This window comes from Pan paniscus, chromosome 8, assembly GCF_029289425.2.
Source record: "Pan paniscus chromosome 8, NHGRI_mPanPan1-v2.0_pri, whole genome shotgun sequence".
In the NCBI taxonomy this organism is placed as follows: domain Eukaryota; kingdom Metazoa; phylum Chordata; class Mammalia; order Primates; family Hominidae; genus Pan; species Pan paniscus.
In genome coordinates, this window is record NC_073257.2 from 80335646 (window position 1) to 80351288 (window position 15643).

Here is a 15643-nt window from a genome sequence, read left to right on the forward strand (position 1 = left end):
CGTGATTGTGCCACTGTACTCCAGCCTAGGTGACAGAGTAAGACTCTGCCTAAAATAATTAAATAAATAAAAATAGAATAAAGAACATATAATTAGTGGTCCTGAAGCACTGTGATCTCACCTATGGGTCTTCCCGTGGTTACTCATTCAACAGTAGATTCTCCTAAACATCAAAGTTTGACAGCCTTAATGACTTTATGCATATATGATTTTAAGACATTTTTGTTGCACTTTCTTTGTTAAAAAATAACTCTTTTGTGAAGAGAAATTCAATAGACCATTGAATTCAATGGAGCATTAAGGCAAATCACGTGATGCCTCTGTGACTCAGGTTCTATAAATGGAGAAACTGCTTCCAGTTTGATCTTTCTCCTTTTAGGAACAATAAAAGTCTAAGGCAAGGTTTATAATCAGGGTGAGCATATAATCATCATTCAAATTAGGACATTTCTGAGAGTGAAAGTGAGTTCTATTAATAATGATGTCAGGGCCGGGCATGGTGGCTCGCGCCTGTAATCCCACCAGTTTGGGAGGCCAAGACGGGCAGATCATTTGAGGTCAGGAGTTCAAGACCAGCCTGGCCAAAATGGTGAAACCCTGTCTCTACTAAAAATACAAAAATTAGCCGGGCATGGTGGCAGACACCTGTGGTCCCAGCTACTTGGGAGGCTGAAGCACAAGAATCGCTTGAACCCAGGAGGCAGAGGTTGCAGTGAGCCAAGATCGCACCACTGCACTCCAGCCTGGGCAACAGAGTGAGACTCTGTCTCAAAAAAAAGAAAAACAAAAACAAAAATAATGATGCCAGGAAAAGATGTTAAACCAGGACCTTCCTGAATGTATGGGGACATATGGTCACTTTATCTATAAAGGTTTGTTATCGCGAGAGAATGAGAAACCTCTCTGAGACACATCCGGCTTCTTTGTTAAGGTCGGCTCTAAAACAAGGCAGAGTGGAGAATACAGCATGTTCTCATGGAGAATTCAGCCCTTTTCAGTAACTCACACTGGCGTGTAGCTCAGTGCCTTCTGTTCTGAAGCTGGGATACTTTCCTCTGATCATCAGAACTTTGAGCACTGCCTACAAGAGAAACATTGTCTCTATTTCTCTTTTCCAATTTATAAACTCTTTGTTGCACAACTCCAAGGTCGCAATACAAAGAATACAGTGTGAAGGACGCCCTTGGAAAGAAGGAAAGACAAACTCACCAATTATTGATCAGCTGATTTCTTGCCACTCTGGTTGTGTGTTCTTTATCAACATCAAGTTATTTTATTTATTTATTTATTTATTTATTTATTTATTTATTGAGATGAGCCTCACTCTGTCACTGAGGCTGGAGTGAGGTGGCATGATCAGGACTCACTGCAATCTCCGCCTCCAGGCTCAAGCCTGGGATCTCAAGTGATCTTCCTGGGATCCTCCTGGGATCACTAAAGCAATCTTCCCACCACAGCCTCCTGAGTAGCTGGGGCTACAGGCGTGCACCACCATGTCTGGCTAATATATATGTATATATAATTTTTTTTTTTTTTTTTTTTTTTTGTAGAGACGGGGTTTCACCATGTTGCCCAGGCTGGTCTCAAACTCCTGGACTCAAGTGATCCACCTGTCTCCGCCTCCGAAAGTGCTGGGATTACAGGCATGAGCCACCATGCCCCGCCTATCATCAAGTTATAAACAGTCTGTCTGAACATTGTTTGAAAGGTGAGGCCAATAATAACACATTTCCTTCTCTCTCTCCACCCTTGTTTTGTGTACAGTGATTCCACTCAGTTACAACAGCTTCATAACCAAGTCTTACTGGAACAACACCAGTTGCAAAACGCACCTCCTTCATCTCCTAAGGAGTTTCCTTTCAACATGACTGTTTTGAACTCCACTGCTCCCCCAGCGGTGACAACATCCAGTAAGCAGGTGAAGGCTCCTTCATCACAGACGTTCAGCTTGGCCCGGCCGAAGTATTTCTTCCCCTCCACGAACACCACCGCAGCAACTGTGGCCCCTTCCAGCTCTCCGGTGTTCACTTTGAGCAGCACTCCTCAAACTATTCAGAGGACAGTGAGCAAAGAAAGCCTCTTAGTGTCTCACCCCTCTGTGCAAACCAAATCTCCAGGAGGGCTTTCCATCCAAAATGAGCCACTCCCACCAGGCCCAACAGAACCAACACCGCCACCATTCACATTTTCCATCCCCAGCGGAAACCAGTTTCAGCCCCGCTGTGTGTCCCCAATTCCTGTCTCTCCTACCAGCCGGATTCAGAACCCAGTGGCTTTCCTCAGCTCTGTTCTGCCTTCTCTCCCTGCCGTCCCACCCACAAATGCCATGGGGCTGCCTAGAAGTGCACCATCCATGTAAGTGTCATTGAGGTTTCTTGATGTAAGATGCTAGTTAAGAGGCAATGTGCGCATTGAATAGCTTGATCAGAAACAGGGCTCTCATTTTGTGGATTCCTAGACAATCTTATTCTCTTAGACACAGAATGGATGTGGAACACTTCAGGACAAAGGGGATGATTACTTTGAATGATTATTAATAATTAAAATATCAGGCTAGGTGTGGTAACTCATGCCTGTAATCCCAGCACTTTGGGAGGCCGAGGAAGGCAGATCACTTGAGTTCTGGTGTTTGACAGCAGCCTGGGCAACATGGTGAAACCCCCGTCTCTAGGAGAAACACAAAAAATTAGCTGGGCGTGTTGGTGCATGCCTGTAATCCCAGCTACTCAGGAGGCTGAGGCAGGAGAATCATTGAACCCAAGAGGCGGAGGTTGCAGTGAGCCGAGATCACACCACTGCACTCCAGCCTGGATGACAGAGACTCTGTCTCAAAAAAAATTTTTTTTAATTAAAGTATCAAAAAGACCTTTACAAATACCGATTCTCTGCACAGGGCTTAATTCCCTAAGTGCCTAATGACCGCTGGTTTCTGGTTGTCATTTCAACCACTCTGATTTCTAGGCCTTTTTACCCTGGCCAGTGCTTTTCATGGGTGTGTTGGGTGTGGATTTATCTTACAGGCCATCCCAGGGATTAGCGAAGAAAAATACAAAGTCTCCTCAACCAGTGAATGATGATAACATTCGTGAAACTAAGAACGCAGTGATTCGAGACTTGGGGAAAAAAATAACTTTCAGTGATGTCAGACCAAACCAGCAGGTAAGATTGTTGGATTCAGAAGGTTTATTGAAATTTTATTGTAAGGAATTTAATTTTGCTTGATTCAGTCCTCGGATACTCAGGTAACCTCAGTGAGGCTGATGTTGCAGCTCAGATGGTAGAGCACAGACTAACCAAAGGTCACGTGAGAAACCTGCCTGTGTGGATCTGCGGTTCTTAATTCTCCCAGTAGTTAACTCAGTTTACTTGTTTACATGTATTTACCCAGAATAAGATATATTAAAGAAGAGAGTAGACAATCTATTGCGCATCCCAGCATCCTCACCTCAGTTTACAATCTAAACGTTTTTGAGACAGGTCTCGATCTGTCACCCAGGCTGGGGTGCAGTGGTACGATCACGGTTCACTGCAACCTTGACCTCCTGGGCTCAAGTGTTCCTCTTGCCTTAGCTTCCCAAGTAGCTGAGACTACAGGCCCGGCTAATTTTTTAATTTTTTGTAGAGACAGGGGTCTTGCCATGTTGCCCAGCCTTGTCTCAAACTCCTGGGCTCAAGCAATCCTCCTGCCTCAGCCTTCCAAAGTGCTGGGATTACAGGCATAAGACACCACACCCAGCCTATGACCTAGACTTTAAGGAATTCTGGGGTTCTAAGCTGTCTAATCTTCAATCTAATGTGCTTAAAAGTTTGATCACCAGTACCTCTCAATCCTTATATTAGGTTGAATCATGTGAAATAGCCATTAGGCAACATCCTGTTGTTCAACCTATACAACTCTTTGCTTTCTAGTAAATGCTTACACCAAAGGAAAAAGAGGAAAGCCACCTGTGAGCATCATTCAAACAAAAGAAAGATAGATTGAACGTTTTCTTATTTGAGGCATTTATTTTTGCTTTTGAGAATCCAGTGGTTATTTTTAATGCAGGTTTACATTTTAATAATCTAACTCTTGGTTTATTTCCCAAGATGGGAACTGATAAAAATATTACAAAATTTCAGTCAGTACAGTATGCCAAATATTGTGGAATTTGTGGACTCCTAGAAACAAAGCTCTCGATTTCCCAGACCATATGCTGTTTTCCTTAGTGTTTCTGTCTCTTACTTCCAGTGGAGCCATGGGTATATAGTAATTTGCAATTGTGTTATATATTGAGCAACTTATACTGAGTGGATTCTTTTGAAAATGTGCTTCTTAAAATCTTTTAAAAATTCACTTAAAATTATTAAGGAGAATATTTAAACTTGCCATAACTGAGTATACTTTTCATGGATTATTTCACCAAATTTCATCTATTTCTAGGAGGCAAATGCCAACGCTACTATTCTTCTCTTCCATCTTCTAGACAGAGAAACTAAGGCACAGGCTCAGTAGTGGAACTAGAACTAGACCTATGGTTTCCAGGATACTCTCACATTTTCCCTGAAACGCTGCAGTGTTTTCAGTTTTATGAGAACAGTTACCTTCAAGCTCTATACATGTTGCTCTGTCTAATGCAGATTTGTTTTCCTATAATACTGTCACCACACTTGTGGCTGTTAATCCTTCTAAGTGTCATTGTAATTATAGCTGTATTCAGCCTATGTCTTTTACAACTCGGAGAGAGAGCAATTAGAGCCTTGTAAAAACAATGCTAGCTCGCACATACGCTGTTTGATTTTACTTTTATAGTTACTCTGTAGGTAGATCCAGGATACCCCATTGCCCAGCTCAGGGGAAAGAAGGGTTTTTCTCTTAGTTACCTGACATGTGTGTACATGTAAACGTGAAATTCCACAAGTTGAATGCCATAAACCCAGTAGAAATCTCTCTTAAACCTCCATCATGAATTAACTTCTGGACTAATCGCAGGAACTAGGAAAGTCTCTAAAAGCATCTCAACACTCTCCTCTGAATATTTGTGACATATGTCATTCTCCTGAGAATTATTATTCTGAGAATTATTACAGTTGGTTAATTACAGAATTGATCTTAGACTACATTCCATGCCATGGATAATGAAATCCAAGCTGCATAAATGAAATTCGGGAAACTGGGAGCTGTCTGAGATAGAATGCTTGCATTTGGATGGCAGATGTTGACTCTGAGGAAGTTTTGGGAAATAAAATGATGATCATATTATAATATTGTTTTATCCATTGCTGCCTTCGGAAATGATAGTAAAAACATCATGAAGAACTGTCTAAAATATACTGTGACCCACGCTGGTGAAGTTAAGAAGAAAGTCAGCTTAGGAAAGTGTAAAAACACTAGACAAGCAGAGAAAAATTATGAAGAGACCCCTGTGTATTGATAGTCGTCTAGGCCTGCAGTCCGGGGTCACAGGAATGAAAATAATCTGTGTTCTCATTCCCATATTAGCCTACACATGTGGGAATGGGGTGCAAATGATTCCTTCGGAAGAGTATGCATTTGTTTTGCTTTGAAAACTTTTAGGTCCAGAAAGCTGGGTTCTCTTGCCCTATTTTAGTTCTAAGTAAATAAAGAATACACTGTCCTAGAACATTTGCATGATCTAGCATTAACACATTGTGCTGAGCATGAAAATAAATCAGAAGTCCTTGAACAATGAATATTACTGACTATAAACAATTTTCTCCCCAGAACTCAAATTTATAAATTATGTTTTAAAATGTGTTTTCTTTGATGTATCTACCACTTTGTGTTTCTCTGTTGTGATAGTTCAGTCTTTGCCTTTTAACTCATCTTACGTATTTACAATTAGCAAGTAACATTTGTAGATTCTTAGAACCTTTTGAAATGAGAAGGTGCCATCCTTTCAGAGGCTCATATTTATTAAAATTTTTAGCTTTCTAAACTTACAACAAAGTGTCTTTGAGTTGGGGATGAGCCAAGAGAAAGGTTTCCTTATTTCTAGATTTTTAGGCTGCATCATTTGCTATTTTGAAGAGTACCATTCATCACCAGTGGATCTTGACTGGACATCAATAAAACCTAAATGGTTTAGGTTAGAATGGTGAATCTGAAAAGTCAAAGGAATCCAGGATCACGGCCGGGCATGGTGGCTCAGGCCTGTAATCCTAGCACTTTGGGAGGCTGAGACAGGCGGATCACTTGAGGTCAGGAATTCAAGACCAGCCTGGCCAACAGTGAAACCCCGTCTCTACTAAACATACAAAAATTAGATGGGTTTGGCAGTGGGTACCTGTAGTCCCAACTACTCGGGAGGCTGAAGCAGGAGAATCACTTGAACCCAGGAGGTGGAGGTTGCAGTGAGCTGAGATCATGCCATTGAGCTCCAGTCTGGGTGACAGAGTGAGACTCTGCCTCAAAAAAAAAAAAAAAAAAAGGAATCCAGGATCGCAAAGCATAATGGAGCTTTCATGACAAATGATTTTAATTCATACATGACTTAGCATGAAGTTCTGCACCCAGTAAATATTTGTTGACTAGCTATGTTGACTGAGTGTTAATTTCTAATCTCCATTTCCCACCCGTCTACCCCCAGCTAATGTCTTATTTCAACTTTCCTCCTTGACCTCATTTCTCTGGAAACTTTCCCATCTCGTTATTTGGTCCTCTCACACCCCCTGCTTTTTATTATTATTATTAATGTTTCTTTTAAACTATCTGCAGTTTCCAGATACTGCCCTATGTGACAGAGGAAAAAAAAATAAGTACCTCCTAATTTTTGTTCTGCCTTTTGTTCCTCTAATCTCCTTCTTCTCTGAGCTGTTCTGTCAGTTCTTCTATTTAAGTCTTCCTCTTTCATCTCTTACCATGAATTCTTTATGACAATCCTCTTTTGTGAGCCGTGAATAGTCATGCCATTCATTCCCTTTCTAACAAGAATTTCACATTGGCCTTACATTCTACTTTGTAAGGCCACTGGCTTTATGCTGCCCACTTTGGGCATTTCAGGACCTTGGCTGCTGGGATAGTGAAGTGTCTCTGTATCCTCTGCCATGGACCCACACAGAATGCACCAGTCAGGAGCAACCTGGGGGCTCAGACTGGGCGGTGTCTTGTTCATTGCTGCATCCCTGTTGTGCATGGTGCAGAGTAGGTGCTCAGTGAACATTGCTGAATCAACCCACGACTATGGGATTTACATTAGTTTCAGAAAAAGTAATAAAACTGTTAACCAAGTAGAAAAGTTTGGATTTGTTGCAAAACTATGGAAAATAGTTCACTTGACTATATAGATTCTGATTATACCTCATTATGGATACCACCCACTATGGTAACAATCCAACTTAATTAGCTGATTTTAAAAGATGAAAAGTTTTTTATTTTTTTGAGACAGGGTTATCACTCTGTCACCCAGGCTGGAGTGCAGTGGTGCGATCTCCACTCATTGCAGCCTTGACTTCTTGGGCTCAAGTGATCCTCCCACCTCAGCCCTACCCCCAGTGGCTGGGTCTACAGGTGCAAGCCACCATACCCTGCTTATTTTAGTTTTTTTTTTTATAGAGAGGAGGTTTTGCCAAGATGAAATCTTTTAAAAACACACAGAAATTAAACAAAACTCTTGTGTTAACCAAACATTTAAGTATAATGTAAATCTGTGCATCTTTTAATAATTCTTTATTCTTAAGTACAAAATTGGATTAAAAGTATTTTTAGGTAAGCTCCTTGAAGGTAGAGTCTGTGTTTTGCAGAATGTTGTATCCCCATTGTCTATCACAGTGTTTAGCACATAATAGGTACTTACTAAGAATTTGGCAGCAGAGACAGGGTAGGCTATGATAACTAGTTATTTCTACTGAAGGCAACAAGTGATGTTAGATAAATGGCAAAGTAAATTATCTTCTAGGTATGTTAACCTCCAAGTTTCTGTCACCCAGGCTGGAGTGCAGAATGCAGTGGCGCATTCTCTGCTCACTGCAACCTTCAGCTCCCAGGCTCAAGCAATTCTCCCACCTGAGACCTCCAAGTAGATGGGACTACAGGCACGTGCCACTACTCCTGGCTAATTTTTGTGTTATTTGTAGAGACAGGGTTTCACCATTTTGCCCAGGCTGGTCTTGAACTCCTGAGCTCAAGCGATCTACCCGCCTTGGCCTCCCAAAGTGCTAGGATTACAGGCGTGGGCCACTGTGCCCGGCCTACCTCCAAGTTTATCTAAGAATCCTTTCTTCTGTCTCTAAACTCTGTCTGTCTCTGGAAAGAAAAGGAGAACACTTTCTCTAACACACAGTGCTTTCTTTTAGCGCACATCATACCCAGAATCTGTTGGGAACACTTTGAGCAGGTCTTCTAGCTGGCTTGATCCTGTTTGATTATTTGCCCCTGAAGTCCAGGCTCAGGACCCAGAGTAGAGAAAGCCCACGGTGAGCTCAGGCAGTGACTGTTGGATCATGGCCCATACCTCAGCAGTGCCATATCCAATTGGGATGCGTCATTACATTATGTTTCGCAACAGAAAAACTGTCTCCACCAATTGGAAGGAACTGCCAATTTGAAGAAACTTTTTGCTGATGTGTCCCAGAAATCAAATGTTTCAAGTTGTCAATTTATCAGCCTGAAGAGGATTATCTTTTTAAAAAAAATGGTTATATTTTCAAGTGGCATATTCTTCTGAAGTAAATATTTTTAGCTTTTCATTTCCTTTCATAAAGCAACTCTAATTCTATGCAATTCATTAGCCTAGAGAGGATGGGTCATTTCTCATTGATTTAATTTCTATAACACCCAGATTTACACAGAAAAAATATTCTTTCCTTTGAGTGTAGACGTCATCCATGAGCAGCTAACACAAAAACTCCTGTTTTTACTCACAAAGGAGATGAGGCAAGGGAAAATGGAGAACACAGCATAAACCCAGTACTGGACATTTAAAATGGACATTTACAGACAGTGGATTGATAGTGAAACATTTGTGCAGAACAGTGCAGAAAATACCTTTACATTTAATTTAATTTTATTTTTTTAAGACGGAGTCTTGCTCTGTTGCCCAGGCTGAATTGCAGTGGCATGATCTCGGCTCACTGCAATCTCCGCCTCCTGGGTTCAAGATTCTCCTGCCTCAGCCTCTTGAGTAGCTGGGACTACAGGTGCTCGCCACCATGCCTGGCTAACTTTTGTATTTGTAGTAGAGACGGGGTTTCACCATGCTGGCCAGGCTGGTCTCGAACTCTTGACCTCAAGTGATCCACCTACCTCAGCCTCCCAAAGTGCTGGGATTACAGGCGTGAGCCACCATGCCCAGCCTAACTTCTGCTCCTGATTCCTTCCTGTCTTGATCTTGAAAGGACCTAAGCTGATCCCACATTGACTTTGTTTTGTCTGTGGCCTACAGATGCATGATGGGAACCACAGCACACCCTCTGCCCTGACACACTGTAGGCCTCCAGGCCACTCAAGGCAGCCTTCCACTTTGCCCATCAGCAAAAAGCCAAGCTTGCTCCTCACTCTTTAGATTTCTCAGGCAGGGGGCAGATGGCAAACCCCTGTGTCCTCCTAACTGTAGGAGGCATAGCAAGCTCTCCAAGCTCTCCAATGGACCCTGGACCCTCTCCAAGAGGGTCCATTTAATCTCCCTCGCTAAACTTGAGGTGAAACAAGTACCCCAGGGTTAGGGGTGGAGGTAGGCATCTCACAGACATTAATGGCTCTCTCCAAAGTCCTCTTGCTGGGTCTTCTCCCTCCTGACTCTTGTGTCTGTGATGAAGGTAAAAGGTTGAAATCATCTAAGCTGTCCTTAAGCACCTGCTTTGAAATTTCTGAATAATAATGTATCTCAAAAGTCACTTGTTTTCTGATATCTAGCCCATCTTGGTGCCTCAGTAGAAACTTCTGATTACAATCTAGTTACAAGTGTATCCTCACTACCTGGTTACTAATGTTATATATATATATATATATATATATATATATATATATATATATATATATATGGCATTTTTTTTTTGAGATGGAGTTTTACTTTGTCGCCCAGGCTGGAGTGCAGTGGCATGATCTTGGCTCACTGCAACCTGTGCCTCCCGGGTTCAAGTGATTCTCGTGCCTCAGCCTCCTGAGTATCTGGGACTACAGGCACTCGCCACCACGCCTGGCTACTTTTTTGTATTTTTAGTAGAGACGAGGTTTCACCCCATTGGCCTGGCTGGTCCCAAACTCCTGACCTCAGGTGATCCACCTGCCTCAGCCACCCAAAGTGCTGGGATTACAGGCATGAGCCACCACGCCCGGTCTCTAATAGTATATTTTAAACAACTCATTGAGTTCTCTGTTTTCATCACCTCTCAACTTGGAGTACTGGTTAAGATAATAAATTTATAGCCAAGTGTGTATTTACTATACACATTTATAGTCAAATAAAATGCACATATTTTCATCATATTGCTTCTGTAGTTCCTTTGGCTAAATCAATTCAAGCATTTAAATTCTGTAAAATCAGGCCCCAACTTAAAATCAAGTTCCTAAAATTGGTTGTTTGGAATACATAGAGACAATGTGGTATTTATATTCTCAGGCAGGTGCTTAAAGGCTATATATAACCCATTGTATTTCTGAAGTATAAGTATAATCATAACTTACCACCATGTATAATAATATTTCTCTGCGGCCAGGCACGGTGACTCACGCCTGTAATCCCAGAACTTTGGGAGGCTGAGGCGGGCGGATTGCTTGAGCTTAGGAGTTCAAGACCAGCCTGGACAACATGGCGAAACCCCATCTACAAAAAATACAAAAATTAGCTAGGTGTGGGGGTGCTGTGTGCCTGTTGTCCCAGCTATTCGGGAGGCTGAGGTGGGAAGATGGCTTGCGCCCAGGAGGCAAAGTTTGCAAGGAGCCAAGATCACACCGCTGCACTCCAGCCTGGGCAATAGAGCCAGACTTTGTCTCAAAAAAAAAAAATTATTTGGAAAAAAAAATAGTTCATAATACAGAATTTCAGGAATTCATCTTTCTCTGTAATAACTCTAACAGTGTAGTTAGCCAAGAACTTACCAGTTCTCCCCAGTCAGGCAATAGAAGCTGCAGAAAAGGTTCTTTAGCTTGTAGCAAGAACTCTGTTAGAATAGGGGCTAGAGGTGGTATGGATGGATTGGAAATTTGAGGACATAATAAAACAAGATAAGAAGCCATAGAAGGTTAAGACCTCTTGCCTATTGAAAACCGCCAGAGGTCAGGTACAGTGGCTTAGGCCTGTAATCCCAACACTCTGGGAAGCCAAAGTGGGAGGATTGCTTGAGCCCAGTTCAAGACCAGCCTGGGCAATATAGGGAGACCTCATCCCTAGAAAAAAAATTAAAAATTAGCTGGGCATGATGGTGCATACCTGTGGTCTCTGCTACTTGCGAGGCCAAGATGGGAGGACTGCTTGAACCCAGGAAGTTGAGGCTACAGTGAGCTGTGATCACGTCATTGCACTCCAGCCTGGGTGACAGAGTGAGAACCCTGTCTCAAAAAGAAAAAAAAGAAAATCCCTCAGAATACTTCTCCATTTTGGGCTGGCTCCTTGGTTACTCCCTTTATTTTATTCTATAGACCTCAGGGACTGGTATTCTTGTTTCTCTTCATCCATCAAGTTTTTCTTTTGTTCCTGGTAATTTGGATTCAGATACATAATATCCTGATACAAAGCAAGCAAAGCCTTTGTAAAGGTTTTCAGGAATAACTGGCAACAGACTATGTGAGAGTAAAAAGAGTCTGATATCCACCTTGATATGCCCTTTTCTTCACATAGTCCCATAGGAACAAGGGCCATTTGTAGAGAATTGGTAAAAGGATCGGATGCATGAATGACCCAAATAAGATTTACTAGAGTAAACCCGAGGAGTCCAGAGTAAACCCAGATCCTGTGTTAACTGTTGGAGGCATTTTTTTTTTTTAGACGGAGTTTCACTCTTGTCCCCCAGGCTGGAGTGCAATGGCACGATCTTGACTCACTACAACCTCTGCCTCCCGGGTTCAAGTGATTATCCTGTCTCAGACTCCCGAGTAGCTGGAATTACAGGCACACGCCACCACGTCCAGCTAATTTTTGTATTTTTTGAGGCATTTCTTTAAGGAACTGTGGCAGGACATAGAAGTGAGATAGGAGCAGAGGAAACAGGAATGGAATGAGGGCGGGCAGCAGACAACACCAGGGTTGGGTCTGGGGAAACAGCTGCAGCCCCAATGTCAGGGAAGGGACAGGTTGGGAGACGAAGCCTTGGAGCTTTCCCTTCTGACTTTCGGTGCCTGTGCCCTGTCCTTGGCTGGCCAGCACTAACCAGTCCTGGGAGTATGCTGAGAAGTGGGGGCTGGAAATGGGAGGTGGAGGACCAGGATCTGTAGCATCGAGAGAGGAAAGAGGAGAATCTCTGGTGGGTGAAAAGGAAACATCTGAAGCCACACAGCCTCCCCATTCCTGTTAACCATTTAAGGGTGGATGGCTATAACTTGGTGATGATGGAAACTGGGACTGCCGGCTGGACGTGCTCAAGCCTGTAATCCCAACACTTTGGGAGGCCAGGGCAGGTGGATTGCTTGAGCTCAGGAGTTCAAGACCAGCCTGGGCAACATGGTGAAACCCCGTCAGAAAGAAGGAGGGAGGGAGGGAGGGAGGGAAGGAGGGAAGGAGGGAAGGAAGGGAGGAAGGGAGGAAGCGAAAAGAAAAGAAAAGAAAGGAAAGGAAGGGAAAGGAAAGGAAAAAAGAAAAGAGAAAAAAGAAAGAAAGAAACTGGGACTTCTGCTTGCTTTAGTCTTTGTTTCTGAAAAATGAACAGAAAACTCTGAAAAGCACAGATTAGCTTTTAGAAAACAATAACATTTTCTTTATGATTTACCCATAGCAAGAGTCCCCAGCTAATTCCCTAGAGGGGGCCTCCAGGGTGGGTGCCATCCGCATACCCTCCCCAACACCCCCTGCCAGATACAGGCTCAGTCAGCACCTCTAGGCACTCCTCCTTATGAGCACAGGCACCCAGTCCACACCCCTCTCCACCAATGATCACAGAGCCTGAAATAAATGGACAACAGCCACTCTCATGGAAAGTTTGGGGTCTAGGATCTTCATGTGGAGTGAGAACTATGTGAATTATTCATTTTGAATGTAATTTGAAAATAATAAATAATAAAATGTAGCACCTATCTCACATGGTAAGGGAATAAAATGATTTATTGGTTTACTTCTAAACATCCTGCAAAATAAACCCAAATTTATTAAAAAGAAAAGTAACATCAATTTAGAATCATATCAATTTAGAATCATGAATACAGTCCAACAAAGAAAAAAATTTCCTGGTGTAATTTTAAACTGGCAAGTCTAGAAAATACTTCAAACTTGTGAGACCATTTAATATATTTCTGGAAAATGTAGTCATTGTGAAGAATTAGGTTGAATCATATGAAACTTCTGATAGTCTACAATTGTTGACCTACAGAAATGTCAGTTTCACATGGTTCTACCTAATAGGTGGATAGTGGAAGCTTTGATTGTTAACTTTTCCCAAAAATATTCCTATAATGTAGAAAATAATCTTAATATATTTCAACTAAATCTGGTTTCAGAATCCAGTAACAATCTTTTACTTTAACTGATTTGAATGATCTCATTAAAAATTAATAAGCTTTACTGGATGTTAATCACTTTTCCCACCCTATAAGAACTGTGTACTTACTTTTTTTTTACCCAGTTTGAGAGGAGGCAGAGAGGAGCAGATTTAAAATTGGTTCCAGTAAATTAAAACCAAGAAACACTTGGTTTCTGTAGTTCCAAAGTTAAAATTCTATCCAAATTCAGATGATTATATTGAATGTATAAGGCAGTAATTAGAGAACATCATTAATGTGATTTAGCTTGAGAATGCATGAGTCCTGAACTCAGTTACTCTCCTGCTGACTAGGGGCAGGTGCATATCAGCCACATGATTCCAAATTCCACTTCAGGAGCATCCCAGTACCATCTCCATAGAGCTCCCCTAAATTATAAAATTAGGGTTAACTACAGTCATAAGTTTAACCAAAGGTCTCACTCTCACCCCAAGCACATGGCTCCAGATTCCTCCAAGATGTGTTAATGTCAGAAAAAGTGATTGCTTCTATTTGATTCATGTATTCACTCATTCTTCAGATCTTATTGAGCGCTCACCTGCCATGGTGCAGGTACTCTTCTAGGTGCTGTCAATATAGGGAGAAGGAAGACAAGATCCCTGCTCTTGAGGAGCTAACACTCTAACACTTGAAGATTCAATCAATAAACAAACAAGAAAAATACTAGATAGTAACCAGTGCTATGTAGAGAATTAGAATGGGGAGTTACATTAGATGAAGGGATCTGGGGAGGCTGCTTTGGGGAGGTGACATTTAAGTTTGATGGGCAGGCTGTGGCAGGGAGAGGGAGTAAGAGGAATCCAGGACGAGTCCTAGATTTAGGGTTTACTTAGTGCTGTCAAAGTGTGGTCCGAGGACCTGTGCCATCCTGCAAGATGTCACCTCTCTGCCTTGAGATTAGTACAAAAATTAAGAGTAACCATTCAGGGCTGGGCATGGTGGCTCACTTCTGTAATCCCAGCACTTTGGGAGACTGAGGTGGGTGGATCACTTGAGGTCAGGAGTTTGAGATCAGCCTGGCCAACATGGTGAAACCCTGTCTCTACTAGAAATACAAAAGTTAGCTGGGTATGGCAGAGGGCGCCTGTAATCCCAGCCACTGCACTCCAGCCTGGGCAACAAAACAGAGGGGAGACTCCATCTCAAAAAAAAAAAAAAAAAATAGTAACCATTCAGAAAATTTCATCGAAATTTGACAGGGAAGTTTTATATAGTATACAGTAATTTTGCATTTCTTTCATTTGGCTAGTAATTTGTTTTTATTTTACTTTACAAAAGTGCAGCCTGGAAATTTTTAAAACCTGATTTTCATGGTAGACAGTGTGAGAAACATTGGTTTAATCACTCAACCAAGTGGTGAATAGTGGTGCCATTTCCGGAAATGAGGAAAAGCAGGTTACAAGTACCTCTTGGGGACAGAAATCAAGCATGTAATGTTTGAGCCATCCTGTTTGAAATGCCCTTTAGACACCATAATGTAGAGTAGTAGTATATGACTCTGGAATTCTGGGAAAGAGACCAGGCTTGGAGATATGGATTTGGGAGTCATCAGCAGAAAGTATCTGAAGCTAGGAGATTGGATGAGCTCACCTAGAGCAGAGGAGCACAGGAGACTGGTGCGGTGAGAGAAAGAGAAGGAAAGACCAGTATGGTGTGTCACGGAAGGAAATGTTTCAAAAGGAAAAAGTAGTCATCTGTGTCTAATGCTGCTTAGATCAAGTAAGGTAAGAATGGATAAATGACAATTAGACGTGGCATATTTGGAGACCCTACAGTAGCAATCTCAGAGGAAGAAAAAGAACACAAGACTAATTGAAGTGGGTTAGCAAGAGAATAGGTGACAATGAAACAATCTCATAACATTAGAGGATTATTTCACATGGTTTTGTTGTGAGGGGGGCAGAGAGATGCAGTGAAAGCAGACATGGGGTTAAGAGAGATTTTTTTCTTTTTCTTTTCTTTTTCTTTGACACAGAGTTGTGCTCTGTTGCCCAGGCTGAATTGCAGTGGCATGATCTC

At 42.1% G+C, this 15643-nt stretch overlaps 1 protein-coding gene across 2 annotated transcripts in view; it reads left to right on the forward strand.

Annotated features, from left to right (window-relative positions):
* Window positions 1-15643, forward strand: part of MYPN (myopalladin) — a 105216-nt gene that overhangs the window by 65568 nt on the left and 24005 nt on the right. For both annotated transcript variants that reach the window (XM_057298911.1, XM_024930531.4), the window contains exons 10-11: window positions 1765-2355; window positions 3021-3159. In XM_057298911.1, the coding sequence (XP_057154894.1) occupies window positions 1765-2355; window positions 3021-3159 (730 nt within the window). The remainder of the gene's footprint in view (window positions 1-1764; window positions 2356-3020; window positions 3160-15643) is intronic.